Below are 15933 nucleotides of genomic sequence, written 5' to 3'. Positions count from 1 at the left end.
GATCATCATTTCTGCATTTAATGTGCGATAATATAATTATGCATGAGAAGTCCTCAATTAGGTAAAGAGGAGGCTCAGAGCAGATCACATACAGGTCTTTATATGTCAGTGTTACAATGTGTTACTACAACCCAGCAACCAGTTGTCCTGATAATTTAAAAAACCACGCCAACCAAGTTTTGTTAGTAGCTTCTCAAGTAACAACAGGAAGGATTGAATGCAACAGCAATATGTTTAAATTTCCTAAAGAATACATTCGGTGATATTCTATATTTTTTATCTGTCAACAAACCCCCCAAAACAACAACGCATGTATTTTAATGATTAAGCATTTTTTCTGTATCCAAAGCCTGATATAAGTTGTTGTCCAAAAACTATTAGAAAATACATCAATGAGCCACACTGTTGCACTGGGTTACATGTTCCTCCTTCCTTAACATGAACACACACACACACTGTAGCTTATTTTGACTCAATACCACATAGTGGATATACTCACTAGAGCACCAAATCTGAGGCTGAAAAATGCACTACTAACAATGCACAATTTTCTACTGTTTAAGTAATGTTTGCTAAAAATTACAGTACCCTACGCAGTTTAAGGAAATTACTACGTCTTTTTAAAGAAAAGGGGTAAATGACCCAAATTAAATGACACATCTTCAGTGGGAACCAACCCTAAGGAACCAATGGGATTGGGGTTTAAGTGCAACAGACAGGGCAATAATAAAATGATCTCCACATCTCCAGACTTATCCTTTAGATATCATTTTTATTTCTTCGAAGATTTGACATCCTGACAGAAATACAGGATTTAACATTTAGTGTTATCTTTAACTTAACTTTAACACATGATCAGCGGCGTACTGACAAATACAAGTACTGCTGATAATGCTTATTAGATCCCCTTAGAGATGTGTTAAATGAGACCTATTATACTATTAAGCGGTCGTGACAGTTAAGTTTAGCCACAAAAAGGTGACTGTCATGCGATGACGTGACAGTTAAGTCTAGGCACCAAAACGACGTTAAAAAGTGTGGTTTTGGTTAAAACACTGGTCCCCTTAAGTAGTACTTCTGGGACATGAACATGCATTTTCTGGGTTGAAGTCTTGTGTTTTGCCTTTAACTTCTTCAGGGACATGAACTCTGTTCCCCCTGCATTGCCAGACCTATCTCCACAGCGCTGTGGAGTAAGGTCTGGCCCCTCCACACACACTGTGGCGCTAATCTCCGGACGCATAGACAGTGGATCTGTAAAATGGCCTCAGGAAGGAACTTGTGTTGGTGGAACATTTGCAACCCGCTTAAGTAAATGCCACATGCAATATTAAATGAAACTAACTGTTTACGCAACACAGTAACATGAGCTATTTAAATTAGCTGGATACATGGTTAAATGTAATTTGCTCTTACCAGTGTATCACCATATGTATTTTGTCCATTGCAATTCCCTGCCAATAGGCCCCAAAACGTCACAGTTAGAGAGTAAATGCCTTAAACGCATTCTTTGTAAATCTTAACAATCATTCCCCAAAAGAACCAAACAGGCCTTTCCCCTTTGCACAATCTAAATTTTCTTCAAAACTTGCCATTTTCAGTGTGTAGCTTTCTAGCTTGGAGGTTGTTGTTGTTGTTGTTTCCCGAAGCGACCAGAGTTTAGAACGGCAACACAAAGAAAGTGGAAGGGGAGGGACATCCGGGGGAACATACCGGCGGGATAAATGACTCTTGCGCCCAACGCAAATCTAAAATGGGTTGGTCTGAAGTAGCAACATTACTCATAAGTGTGGTTTGGGCGTAACGTGCAATAAACCAATCAGAGCGTTATCTCACATTCCCTTTAAAGCAGGCACGCTTGTTCCATGCCGGATTGCTATTATAATGGCGGATTTGCTAGGCGCACGCTCTTAATACATCCATGGTCGCACGCCAGGAGCGGTTTACAGCCGAGGAGACCGACGTTTGCAATTGATTTTTCTTTTTTGTCAAAATGTAAATAAAGAAATGTCACAAAAACATATTTTCCGATGTTTTGGGCTCACTCTCACTGAATCACGAGGTTATGAATGCATGGTGATATTTTTGCAGTGTAGTCTAACATTAGACCGAGATTACCTCACTATAGACGATGTAGCTCTTCTGTCTCTCCTCTCCCGTGCTGCTGCTGGGGCATTTGGGTTAAGTGGCATCGGCACATGCAGTTCAACATCACATCTCCTTAAGTCCTCTAATATTTCCTCATTTATGTCATCAACACATCCATGATTCATGAAATGTTGTGTAAAACAAGGTCATATTTTTCTTTGTATTTATGTATGGTTTGCAAAAATGGGAACTGCTAAGTGTATGCGCGGTGTGCACACTCTACATTACGGCCAAGCATGCATAAAATATCATCTGAATAACGCGCCACTGACTTTAGACTAGGTTTTTCATGGTCTGTGGCAGAACTGTTTTCTGAAACTGCAAAATAGCACTAGGGAACATTTGCGCCGGAACACGCCTCCTCTTTTTGCTGAACTGCCCCCGGGAGAGCAAGTTCATTCCCTAATTTACCGATGTGAGTCTGTAGAGGGAAAAGTCCGCTGTGCGTCGGGTGCAAAATAGGAATGATACATGCGTCGGTGTACAAAGTCAATTGTGCTGGGCGCAAGATAGGGCCCTATGTGTTTTGGGACCCATATGCTGACCTGACTTCCTCGCTACAAGGATTGTCACGGTCTTATACAGCAACATCACCCATCTCCTCACTTTCGGAGTAGGTGCTCTGAGTGTGTAAATTGATGTGGATGGGTATTACAGTTGAAAACCCGGGTCGACTACATGGCGTAAAATGATACGCGAAAAGCAAAAAAAGCATGTTATACCACATAAAATTACTTAACAAATTGTCGTATTATTCATATGCCTTTTGTGAGAACAGGCTGGACAGCAGAGCACAGATGCAGAGACTCCGAAGATCCGAAAATATAGTATATAAAAGATCTCCTTTAATCTATGACACCAGGCGCTAGGATTTTACTTCAAAACAGAGCTGAAAATAAGTTGTGAATAGAAGAAGTCATTTGTATTAATTAATCATCCTATTTGTCAACCAATTGATCTTTATGTTGCTGCCATACTCTTTCAAAGCTTATTTTCACTCTAAAAAAGATTAAAGCAGCTCCCAGACCTTTAAATCATAGACTTGCACAGAAACACTGAGCTCAACCCTCCCCCACACCAAGGCCTTTAGATGATACAAGCCATCAAGGTCACATCACATGAACTAGCATCAAACACTCGACTAGAGCCCTTTCCTGTTAACTCCCTGCTCAGTGATGCTGCAGTATGGACAGTGATTCTGGAAAAACAGCTGAATCCATGTAGAAACCAATTACCCTGCAGTTCCTGTTAACACAGCCAGTAAAAAGTACTCCTAAACGTTGACGTTCATTTTAGTCTTCACAATGAGTTCTAAAACAGTTGTATAATGTCTTCTGTGATTTTGAAGACATCCCTCCAATGTTTAATAAACGTATAGTTAAAAAAATAACTCTGATGATGTCATAAAAGACACTACTGAGTTGCATCATGGGAGTTGTAGGATCCAGTGTTTGTGGTGCTTGACCCATATTGTATACTAAAGGTTATAGGATATTTAGCCCTCTGTTACTTCGACTTTCCCTTAACTTAATGGAAGCGTAATACAGAACCCAATCACTACCGTCACGACAGATTTTCATATTAAAAGCCAACTAGAGGGGTATTATGTCCACTAAACCCCTAGAAGAATTTGAAACGGGAAGGGAGTGCTTAGTTTCATTGACGTCAGCCATCAGAAATATTTAGTAAATGAAAGCGTAGTTTCTGTTATGGCGTGTTCACACCAAATGCTAATGATTACATAAGAAGTCAATGCAATGGCGCAAATAGGTGAGAATTACGCATATTACTCGACACAAATGACGCAAACATTTTCAGCACGAGCGAGACGCTGTGTCGGCAAAACCCATCAGCGTTGAGAATCTCCTGCATATCATAGCCACGATCGATCCAAACTCAATTCAGAAACAAGCATTTTATAAAGTTGTTTGCTTGTGTTCCTGCGGACAGACCTGACAAAACATGACTACACAAATCATCATCATGATGTGGTTATTTTGGTATGAACATTAAAGCTTTAGTGCGTAACTTTTTTATATTAATGAACGTCGGTTACATTCAAGCTATTGCCAAATTAGTTGCTACAAAGCTAATTAATAATAATAATAATTCCCTCTTCTGAAGAATCCATCATGTTTTTTTAATTTTCCCTGTCCTTCTTGGCTACTAGCAACTGCATGGAGGGGGGAGTCACGGTCTTGGAAGGCTTGTATCATGTTTTGGGGCATTTTAGGCCTTTTATTTGCATAGGACAGCTGACGACATGAAGGGGGAGAAAGGGGGAACGATATGCAGCAAAGGGCCGCAGGTCGGAGTTGAACCCACGGCCGCTGCGTCAAGGAGTTCACCTCTACTGTATATACCCACCTCTACCCAGGCGCCCCATTTTTATTTTTTTATATCCAGGGTGCGATTTGCTGGGAGGGATGCGTGGGATTTCCACCTTTCTGGTCTACATATCCCTGCCTCTGCTGAATTATTTTTTATCCCCAGTGGGGACAAAACACACCCCCCCCTCAAAGTGATCAATGCTAATTCACCAATAGACCATTATATAGGCTACCTAAAATAGAAGATTTAAAACTAAGTAAAGCGCTGTAACATTAACAGTTTATAGTGTGATAGAACAATAAAATTTGAGCGGCAGTTGCTGGTTGTATTTAGCCCGCTACAGTGCTCCAGCATTGCGAGCCGGCTACAGGCACCGCCAGATGACGGTTCTTTCAGGGGCCAAGGTGATAACAGTTAAGTTTAGGCACCAAAACGACTAAGTTTAGGAAAAAAATTGTGGTTTGGATTAAAACACTCCCGAGGAAGGAACAAGCGTTTCCTGGGTGAAAGTATTTTGTTTTCACCCGGAATTAAACTCCGCTCCCCGGCTTGAAAGCGCTGTTTGATGTCGACACCAGGTTGCTATTTCATATGAGATTATTTTTCATTGAATATTGAAGTTCATAAATAAGTGTTTTGGCATGGCTGGCCAAGTGGCACTATATCCACGGTATTGAAAGGGAGATTTAATTCTTGCATGTTTTGCATGATCAAAAAATGTCCCCACCTCTGTTTTTTTCACAAATCGCATCCTGCTAATATCACATTTGATTCACTTGATATTGATATTGATATGGTACTGGCTGATTTTGGAGCTCTCTCTACTCCACTCAAGATTTGTATAATGCAAAAAAGAAGTTTCAGATTTGAGAATTTATTTCTTTAATTTTCAGATAAATTTTTAGCATACATGAATATAACTATAATTATAACCATCAGCATCAAACACAAGTTTACCACCACAATTTGTCAAAAACGAGTCTCATCACTCTGATCCCACATGGTTTCAGTGTGAAGGATAAAAGCATCAGCAGAACGCTGACAGGAGATAGAGTACAAGACTTATGTGTCGCAGAGATTGCAAAAAATCAAATCAAAGAGTCACAGAAAGACCTTTTGTAGAAACGGGCGGAAAGGAAAATGAGGATAGGGGAGAAGAGCAGGGAAGAGAAAAGATGGGAAACGTACATGAAAAGTGAAGAAGAAGAAAGGAAAAGGGGAACATGATGTGAAATGTGAGAGGAGGAGGAGAACTAAGGGAAGGAAGAGACAGATAAGAGAAAGATGGAAATGGAAGTTTTGGAAAAAATGATGAATGAAAATAAAAACAGTGCAAAAAAAAAATGCAGAAGAAGAGGAGAAAGGTTATGACAGGAGAAGAAGAAAAAGGACATGATGAGGGGAGAGGGGATCAAAGGGAGGGGAAAAACGGTTGGGAAAAACAATGCAACCGTAGAGGATAAAATGGATGAGGGGTATAGAGAATCAAAGGGATAGAGGGAAAGGACAGTAAAGGAAATGAAAGTATAGGATAACAAAGGATAGGAAAGGAAATTACAGCAAATTTGTGGAAATGAAATAAAAGAAAAGTAGAGGAAAGGATTAAGATAGCAATGTAATGGACTGTGGAACATAGATGTAAGTATAGAAAAGAAAAGAAGAGGAAAGGAAAGGAAAGTTGAACGAACGGAAAAGGGTAGGAGAGGAAAGAACAGTGGAAATGAGAGGAAAGTGAAGGAAAGAAAAGGAATGGAAATAAAAAGGAGGGGAAAGTAGAGGAAGGGGAAGAAAAGGAAAGCATAGGAAAATAGAGAGAAAGGAACACACAGTAGAGGAAAGGAAGGAAAAGAAAAATAAGAGGCAAGAGGAAAGGGAATGGTGGTAAAACAGATGAGCAGTGGTGTGTGACGGGGCACACAGAGGGCTGATGAGGAGATGAGAACAAAAAGAAGACAGAGGCAGAGTATAGAGTGATTGGTTAGAGGGGATCAAAATGTACAGTGAAACAGACAGAATAGCAAGACTGGATGATGTGTCCTTATCTGGTTCAGAAGCCCAGATTTCCAGACTGATAGCTGGCAAACTCCCAGTTATCAAAGTGGAGACCGGAGTCCATCCACTCCAGCCTCTCCTCACCTCCTCCATCACACCATGCCAACCTTAAAGCTGTTTCATGCTTCTTGCATTCAGCGTGGGCGGCGCAGTGCGGATGGCGTTATGACGCAAACGCGGCCTGGGCGACTGTGCGCAGAGGGTCTGCGGAGGGTCTGATCGGCGAGCCGCGCACCTCCAAGATTTTGTAACAATGCGGATGCGGTCGCATCAACGCGTTGCAGTGATTTACTACAGGAAAGAAGAAGTCAGTTCTTTGAGCCGCTTTGACTGCAATCTGTATGAAAGACCAGGTGGTTCGCGGCGAACATGCACGCCATCCGTAGTGTCCCGACCGCGTTGAACGCAAGAAGCATGAAACAGCTTTTAAATTCTACATTAAAGGAAATTGGAATGGAAATGCCCTTTCAATGTGACACTTAAAGTGCTCATATTTTACTAATTTTCAGGTTCATAATTGTATTTAGAGGTTGTACCAGAATAGGTTTACATGGTTTCATTTTCAAAACACCATATTTTTGTTGTACTGCACATTGCTGCAGCTCCTCTTTTCACCCTGTGTGTTGAGCTCTCTGTTTTATCTACAGAGTGAGGCATCTTACATCTGTTCCATCTTTGTTGCGAGTTGCACATGCGCAGTACCTAGGTAAGGACAACTAGCCATTAAGAAGCAGAGTATGAGGGCGTGCCATGCTAGCAGCTAGGCGAGCATTATAACGTGTGTCACAAAGTGACAGACATTTGTCACGGAAGTAAAGGCTGGACTACAAAGAGCTGTTTGGAGCAGTTTGTGAAAAGTGTTTTCTGTTGGAGATGGTAAGTCCCTTTGGGGTGGACTTTGGGCTTTTTCACTTTGTAAACCTATAACATAAACCAACACAAAAAAAATATAAAACACAATAAAGGAAAGGGAAAAATCCAAAAAGCATAATGTGTGCACTTTAAACTCAACCTGCACCATGTAATCTCAACATTGTGATGCTTATCTGAGCGGAGGCAGCAAAGTGGATGTAAAAAACCTTGTTTTAGTCTTTCCCCAGTGGAGGCATAGAGGAGCAGAACCAAACAACACACATCACCACCCAAACAATTATTGAGTAGGGAGTGACAGGCCACATAATTGCGTCTGTCAAACACGTCATTGTACTTCCAATTTGCATGACAGGGAGGGCTGGGAGGGCCAGACACCTCACAATGTGTCTTTGTATTTAATGAACGGTTGGCATCCCTTAGCATCAGACCACAGCAACGTCACTGTTGCATTGTTCATTGGTCTGAAAATGTGTGTGTGTGTGGGTGTTTGGGGAGGGCGGGGGGTAAGGCGGCTTTTGGGAAAGGAGGAAAATCCATTAATATTAAAAGTTTCCATATGAGTGTGGAGTTCAGTGGTTTTATGTGTGCATGTTTCTCAGTGATTACTAACACTGGGGTGAAACTCTGCGGACAGGAAGATGTATAATTCACACAGGACTCACATTGTCTGTTCTGAGCTTCTTGGCAGGGCAGCCTCCATCCACAGGATGTAGCATGTAATACAGCCGGACTTTGTTGGCGTGTTTCCGACTCTGAAGGAGAGAGAAGGACAAAAAAGTTAGTATTAAAGTAATTTAAGTGGTAGATTCTTGTTTTGATGTTTCCCGGTGATGATATCTCCACAGTTGTCAATCAAACAGAGCAGCCAGATGTGTTTTGTTTTTTCTTGAATGTATTAGAAGGCACTTTATAGAGCATACATGCCACAATTACAGTGTGTTTTAACAATCATTTGCCATGCCCTCCCTCACTCCCCACTGGCACATTTCACACAGAACCATAACTATGTGAGCTACATTGAGAGCAAGGGGGCAGGGTCCAAGGAGAGTAGATTTTTATATTGAAAACACTTCACAAAGTCAAGTTTTGAAAGGCCCTATAATTCATATTTTTGTATCAAATGACTGGAAAAACTCTGTGACAACATGAAAGTTGCTTTTACAGTAATGACAAACCTACAGAGAATTATCACCTGAATCTGCAGCTCCGCTCGGCTTTAAAGTGAGTTTCAGCTCACTGTTTAGCTGTCTGGCCCACAACTTTACTGTTTTGGTTCACTCTCACCGTTCTTATTGCATGTTGCATTGTTATGATTTGACACTGTACATTAAATTGAATTGATTGCTGATCTTCATGAATTTGACTGTTTTTGCAATGAGGTTCATTTGGCCAATTTTGTGCCAAATGTATGCATATACGTACAAATAGCACGGGAGCACCGAGACGCCATATATCTGCTTGGCAGCGCAGTTAGGGGTGCCTTTCACCCTTTGCAGGTGCTTTGAGAATTACACAGTTTATTTTTGTCTTTTTTGTGCAGGTTTAGTGGCCACAAATCTGCGCAATCCTTTTGTGATTTTACCTGTTAGTGTGTGTGATAAGGCTGGTGGAGTCAGCACCCTGTTGCTGCAGAGTATAAACACTAGGTAATCACCGTCACGTACTATTGATATTGTGATGAAAAACTTGTTTAGTGCCTACACACTACACAATTCAGTTAACTCCCTGTTAAAATCTGCTTATAGAGCACAAGGCTGTATCATATCAATCTGTAATGGAAGTTATTTGAAAAAGTCACACATTATTTACTCTACCCTCTACCCAGAGACGTTTCAGAATCGAGACGCACCAACACAGATTAGTTTCCTGTATCTGTGTCACGTGGGTTTTGCCACGGCCACACCTCTTTAGGAGACTAGCAGCAGGTCCTGACTGTATTGATTCCAATGGGAGAAGTAAACGTCAACACAGGTTATGACCGATTATTTAGGCGCATAATCATCGGAGGAGGAGGAGGAGTTTAATTGATAATGAGTGCTTGGCTCACTGAGGGTGAAGCAAGAGCCTTTTTTTTAACAGCAGACCATCGATCCCCCAGGATCTGATTGCACAGCCACGACAGGATTTGGAAGGACAGATTAGTTTATCTGAAAATGATTCTGCTTCACAGAGAGAAGCTTTGCATGTCAAGAGAAGTGATACAGAAAGAGGAGGGGAAAGCTTCCGTGATATTGTCATTGCACCAATCGTCAAGGGAAGCCACAGATGAGAGTTTATAGTTACAAGATAGCGTCTAGTGAGGCATGTAGGAGTGTGGACAGGTGCCCGGTGTGTTTCTCTGTCAGGCAGAAGGACAGCCACGGCATCTCTTCACAAGGGCATGACAGAAGAACCAATCTTGCCTTGCCAGGGCTGAGAGTGAGGCTGCAGGAATCTATTTGTCGTGCCTGTCTGTTTTTTTTTTTGGCAGAGATACCGCAACGTGAGCTTTTCGGCTTCTTTGAGGAAAAAAATGACCCAGTTTGAAAAGCATGAAGAATACATAGCATTAAACTGACTATACTCTTACTGTTTCTTTTAAACAAGTAATCCTGCATTGATTATGACACATTTCATTCAAATGAACAAGAACAAGGCGTTTTTTTTGCCTTTATATAAAACACCAGTCTTTTCGACTTGTATTTTGGGAATGTAAAGTTCATATTGCATTACCCATTGAATACAACATGCTCGTTTTAGCAGATGTTTCATACTCTGTATGAACAGAGAAGAAGAAAAATAGGAGCATTTGAAATTCAGATTCTCTCCCCCACCTATACCACTAAATAGCCAGAATATAACAAGTAAAATAACTTTTTCTTTGAACAATGGCAGTCAGCTTTGTACTGTTCAAATGGTTTGTTCCTGTGCTAAAAATATGATTTTTAGATCTCTTTTGCCATGGGATAAGAGATAATGATATGAAATATATAAAATGCTTTCCCAAATCATGGTGCACAGGGACAAGCCAATTAATCACAGTTTAACATCAATTTCCTGTGAGGTCACTGCCAATAGCTACCACAGGGGCACCATTTGCTGCAGGCTGGGCTTTGATTCACCACCGGAAATCATATCAGTGCTTTCTTTTTTTTTCTTTTTTTTTTTTTTTTAACGTGCAATCAATTGCACTGGTTCCCAGACGCATTATTTGTTATGTCATCCTAAAGTGCCTTTTTAGACACTGAGGTGACATCTATTCTTTGCAGCAGAGAGCTATTTGGGTTTCTGCAGAGCAAACATCCATCTCCAAACTGGATAGAAATGTTCCACTTCACCAGCTTACAGTGGACATTGCAGCAATAGGGCTATTGTGTATATTGGCCTTTATATTTGCACATTTAAAATTCAACTTATTTGCTAATTATTTTAATTGTGATTATATATTATTCCCTTTATTTTTTTGTATATGCAATTACAATTGTTTTTTGCACTCTGCCCAGGCAATGTTAACATATCCAGGGAGTCTGCTACTGTAGATCTGTCTTGGACTAACTGCTGCACATTAAAGTAATAATTTGATATTGTGGGTGGTCAGAATATTCAGTTTTGGAAGCAACCAGCCTGGCTCTGTCAAAAGTTAACAAAATCAGCCAACCAGCACCTCTTAAACTTACTAATTAACACATTATATCATGTTTGGTAAATTAATAAATAAAAATGGCTGTGGCTTTACAGGGACTCATTTGCCAGCCAGCATTAGTGGCTTCCTTGCTCCCGGGAGCAAGGAATAATAATGTCACAAACTCCACCATAAACCATACATTTTCCTACAGGGTACATGCCAATCTCCTTACTTGATCGTTCCTCACTCTTAAATCTTTGATATCGATAGACCCAGAACTTGATTGGGTCCTCTGTCATTCAGGATGTTCCGATGCTCCTATTTTTTCTGGGATGAGCTAGGATTGAGAAGTGCGGAAGATTCCCAAAGGAGTCCTGAACAAGGCAACGCATTCTCATGAACGGGTTATGATATCGTATGAAAAACCTATGCACAACAATTGATATGATATCCTACTGAATTATGTGGCGACTGGTCACATGACCGTTACGTTTAGCAGTCGTTACAGTTAGATTTAGCCAAAAAAGGTTCAAAAAGAACGAAAAAGGAGATGTTACTGTAAGCCGGGTAACCATGAGGTTATGGTCGTTTCAGCGGCCATTGCAGTTGAGTTTACCTGACAAAAGGTGACTGTCCTGCATTTAGGCACCAAAATGATTAGCTAGGATAAGAAAAAAAGATTGTGGTTTGGATTAAAACACCAGTCCCTTACGTAGTACTCCTGGAACACAAACTCTGCTCCCCAACTTTAAAACCCTGTGTTTTAGGACCCATCTAGTCTCGCATTGCCAGACCTTCCTCCACAGAGCTGCAGAGGAAGGTCTGGCTAGTCCACACAGCATTCCGGGATGGGAGAAAAAATCAAATCAAAATCATCTTGGGCGGCGCTATGTGCCACACGGAGCAACAGCGCCTCTGCAAAATAGCCTCGAGAAGGAACTTGTTTTGGTGGAACGTGTATGTTAAAAAGTTGTTTTAGTCATGCAACAGAAAACTCAGATTCAACATACAGTCTAGCTAGCTGTCTGGATTTACCCTGCAGAGACCTGAGGAGCAGTTGACCACGGTCCTCAGAAATCGACAGTTTAAAATTCAAACACAAAGAAAGCAGAAGGTAATGGACATCCGGCAAAAATGAAATACACCCGGCAGAATTTCCAGCGGAACCTGAACAATCCCTGAAGTGGAAGGTCGTGGATATGGACTAGGACCCATCCATTCACCCCGCCCTTCTGCTTACATGGATCTTCACGCTCTTATACAGCTATAGTTACCGTGGTGCATACTATACATACATGGAATACATACAAATTACAGTGCATTACTTTTCGTAACTGTACAAATGGTTCATTGAATGAGGGCACACAAGACCATCCTACAGTATAACACCTCTGTTAGAGCATGTACTGTAAGAGTTTGTCCCTTCATCCCTGTAAGCATCACAATATGTCAAATCATACAGTTTTACAGTCTACAACAAAACCTACAAATACAACTCTTCTTACATCATGTATATAGAATAGCAACGTGCTGTGTTTTGGACACTCTCCATGCTTCTGTGTGCATACAGGGTCTCACTGTGTTTGTGAGGTTTGTTTAACTATAGCCAATAAGTGACAGGAGACAACTGTATGCTGATATTGTTTACAGCAGACAATGTGTAACCGGTGTGGTCTCTATTCTTCTAGAAAAAGAAGTTGCAAAAAAAGTTAGGACTAATTCCATAATTGGCTCATTTGAAAATGTAATCAAAGTGTGCATTTGGAAAGCTGATGTCATTCATGTGGGAGTTTATATCCAACACTAGTTTTTGCCAGCAGGTCCCCCGTTGCCTCCTCCCACTGTACTGCACTAAATGTCAACCTGTACTACTGCATGCATCTTTCAAAACTGTAAAACAAGCGGGGTACTATTGAGAGATATTTGAGTAAAATAGCTTACTTTGTGGTTTTTAGTGAAATGTCTCAACAACTATTGGATGGATTACCATGCAATTTGGTATGCACATTAATGTGTATGTATATCTACTAGGGGTGTCACGATTCTCCAAATCCTCGATTCGATTACATTTTCGATTCAAAGGTCACGGTTTGATTCGATTCTTGATTTTTACATTTATTTTTTTTAAAGCACAGGTTGCTATGCCATTTTTAGACTAGATTTTATGCAATATAATATCTGACCTTTGTTCGCAATGTACCACACTACATTGTCAAATTTAAAACATTTATTAACAACATAATGTAACAATAACTTATATCTATAACCTGCCATCTAGTTTCTCTTTTGTAACTGCAGTCTTCTTCACAGAAGATGACATTCAAGTTCACAACAAAACAAACAAAAAACAATAAAACAGCCATGTCCATAGTCTTCTCTGAACAATGAAGTGTCTTAACGTACTATTTCCGAACAGCTGAACATATAACACACAGATTAACTGCCATGTTAGTCATGCTGCCAGTGGAAGAATATGGTACACGCCAAGGTTATAATCGTTAATGAAAATGAATGAAATAACGAAAACTAGGTGGGAAAAAACATTGTCGTTAACTGAAATAAAAATAAAAACGAGGCATTACAAAAAAACGATAACTAAACTAAAACTTTGCAAAACTAACTAAAATAAAATAAAATTGAGTAAATGTCCTTAGTTTTCATCTTTGTCGATGTCTTTCATAGAGCAAATAACGTTATATCTTTCCGACCATGACATTTCCCGTAGACATGTATAGTTTCCGACTGGGAACCCAGAAATTCCAACATTCCATGTCAAATTGAACACAACATGTCCGTGGCTCCATGCCCCTCGCCTGGCATCATGGCGGTACCGAAAGTCGGAAGAAAGTGGCAGTCCTATTTAATTATGACTGTGTCAGATAAAACCAAGTGCCTTGCAGTGGAAGGTGGTAAAATATGTGGACATTTTTTTAAAGGGAAAATCCCACGAATTTGAAAGTACATTTGAGAAGCGCACACAAGCTAGGTGGCTAACCTAGCTTATCTTAACAAAGTAACGAAGAACGCAAAGCCCCCTTTCCCCGAAACAGAAGCTAACCCCAGTACAGGGCATGGATGTATGGATACAGGGCCAGGCAGCATGACAGAGACAACAGCAGGACAGAGAACACTATAGGAGGGCTTTCACCGGCAACCCAATAGCTGCTGGTTAGTAAATACGCAGGAACACCAAAAGAGGGAGGAAGCGTGGGTTAATATGTGGATTGATACTGGGATGTCTACACAACTGTGTGAGTCGATTGACTTCAAAAAGTTCGCCAGTTTACTTGAACCAAAGTTCAAAACACCTGTTCACGTATGTCTTCTTTAGTCTGTTGGCTATTTAGGTTTTTTCCTGGCACACGTCACTTACACATTTTGCACTACTGCGGCGTCTTGTGTAGACTGTTTCTGACCATATATAGGCTACATTTAATGTACTGGTGTTATTGCTGAACACATTGTGAATGCATTTCTAAAATTGTATGATGGTTTTGTTGAGTTATTATTACATAATACTTTTTCTGACCTTTTTGAATCCAAATAACCCATATTACAAAAAAAGACTAAAACTAATAAAAACTAAACTAAAACTAAACATCTGCAGTTGCCATGCTATCTTTTGACTGGCTGTAGCTAAATTAGAGGAGGTTGACTGGCAGCACTTCAACACTAGTGTTGACGAACTGTCCGAAGAGTGGGTTAATTAACCCGAGTAGTGTCACTGAACCGGGAGAATGAACCGACTCACTCCTGTTTTTTTACCTCATTCGTGCTGATCGGTGTATGCTTAAAAATCCTTCTAACTTGAGTGGATGGTGGAGTCCACACCACAACTATAACGACAACGAGAGCGTTATCGTTAGGATCACTGTCAGAGCGATTTAATGAACGATAGAAACACTGACAGCCAATCACAATCCATCTGAGTTTAAAACTCGAAACCGCCCGCCCGCTCTCATCCCCGGCTCTCTGGAGCTCTGTGCGCCACTGTTTCCTGGAAAAGGCAGCGGTGTCTGCGCCCCGTGGACCACTGGTCAGACTTTTTTGGTTCATAAAATGAACCCGAATTCACAAATATGTAGGATATTAATAGACATAATCATACGTTGCAACGTCTGCTGTATATCATGTATAATTATCAGGTGGAGCGTGCAGTGCGTGCTTGACATCGCTGGTTGCAGAACGTTATCGCTCACACCGTTATAGTTATGGTTATAGATATCGTTCTTGGTGTGGACGGCCTTTAACAACCAGACACACTGCCATGGCTGTAGACTTTTAGTCTTGTAGAAACTGATCCAGCTGATTCCAACTACATTACTGTGCAATGATGGCAAATATTTGACAAAATTAAAACCAAATTGGATTATCATTGTAGGGCTGCAACTGACGATTATTTTCATTATTGATTAATCCGCAGATGATTTTCGCACTTAACCAATTGTTTTGTCTATGAAATGTAATAAAATGTTGAAAGAAAGTGTTTTTTTTACATGTTCCCAAAGATGTCCAGTTCACTATCATGTATGATGGAGCAATTTATTGTGTGTATTTTAACAAGTTAGTCGCTACATGTTGATTTTCACGCCATACTAAAAAGAACGGGAACTAATTGACTGGGAGACAGGAACACTGCATTTAAAGATAGGACAGTGGGTTTGGAAAGTGGCCTGGCGGTTTGAAAGGTATATGTGATTTGGAGTGAATGGGCCAAAACAAGCAAAACCCAAGTGACTGAGAAAAACAGCAGGCAACACTTTGCAGGTACACTAGTGAGAAGACATATGCACTTGTGAGGTGCTGACTAATGAAGGATACATTTAACTGATGGGAGCCTGTAGGTTATTAGTGTGAATTTGTGTATACTGCTGACTTACGGCTAGGGTTGGGCATCGTTTTGATTTGAACAATTCTGATTCCAA

At 40.6% G+C, this 15933-nt stretch overlaps 1 protein-coding gene across 1 annotated transcript in view; it reads right to left on the bottom strand.

Moving 5' to 3' along the window:
- zmat4a (zinc finger, matrin-type 4a) overlaps positions 1-15933 on the bottom strand; it is a 254663-nt gene that overhangs the window by 141029 nt on the left and 97701 nt on the right. The window contains exon 3 of the mRNA XM_031296570.2: positions 8067-8156. Coding sequence (XP_031152430.1) covers positions 8067-8156 — 90 coding nt within the window. The remainder of the gene's footprint in view (positions 1-8066; positions 8157-15933) is intronic.

The sequence above is a fragment of the Sander lucioperca genome, chromosome 2 (assembly GCF_008315115.2).
Source record: "Sander lucioperca isolate FBNREF2018 chromosome 2, SLUC_FBN_1.2, whole genome shotgun sequence".
NCBI lineage: Eukaryota > Metazoa > Chordata > Actinopteri > Perciformes > Percidae > Sander > Sander lucioperca.
This window is presented reverse-complemented; position numbering and strand designations above follow the sequence as displayed.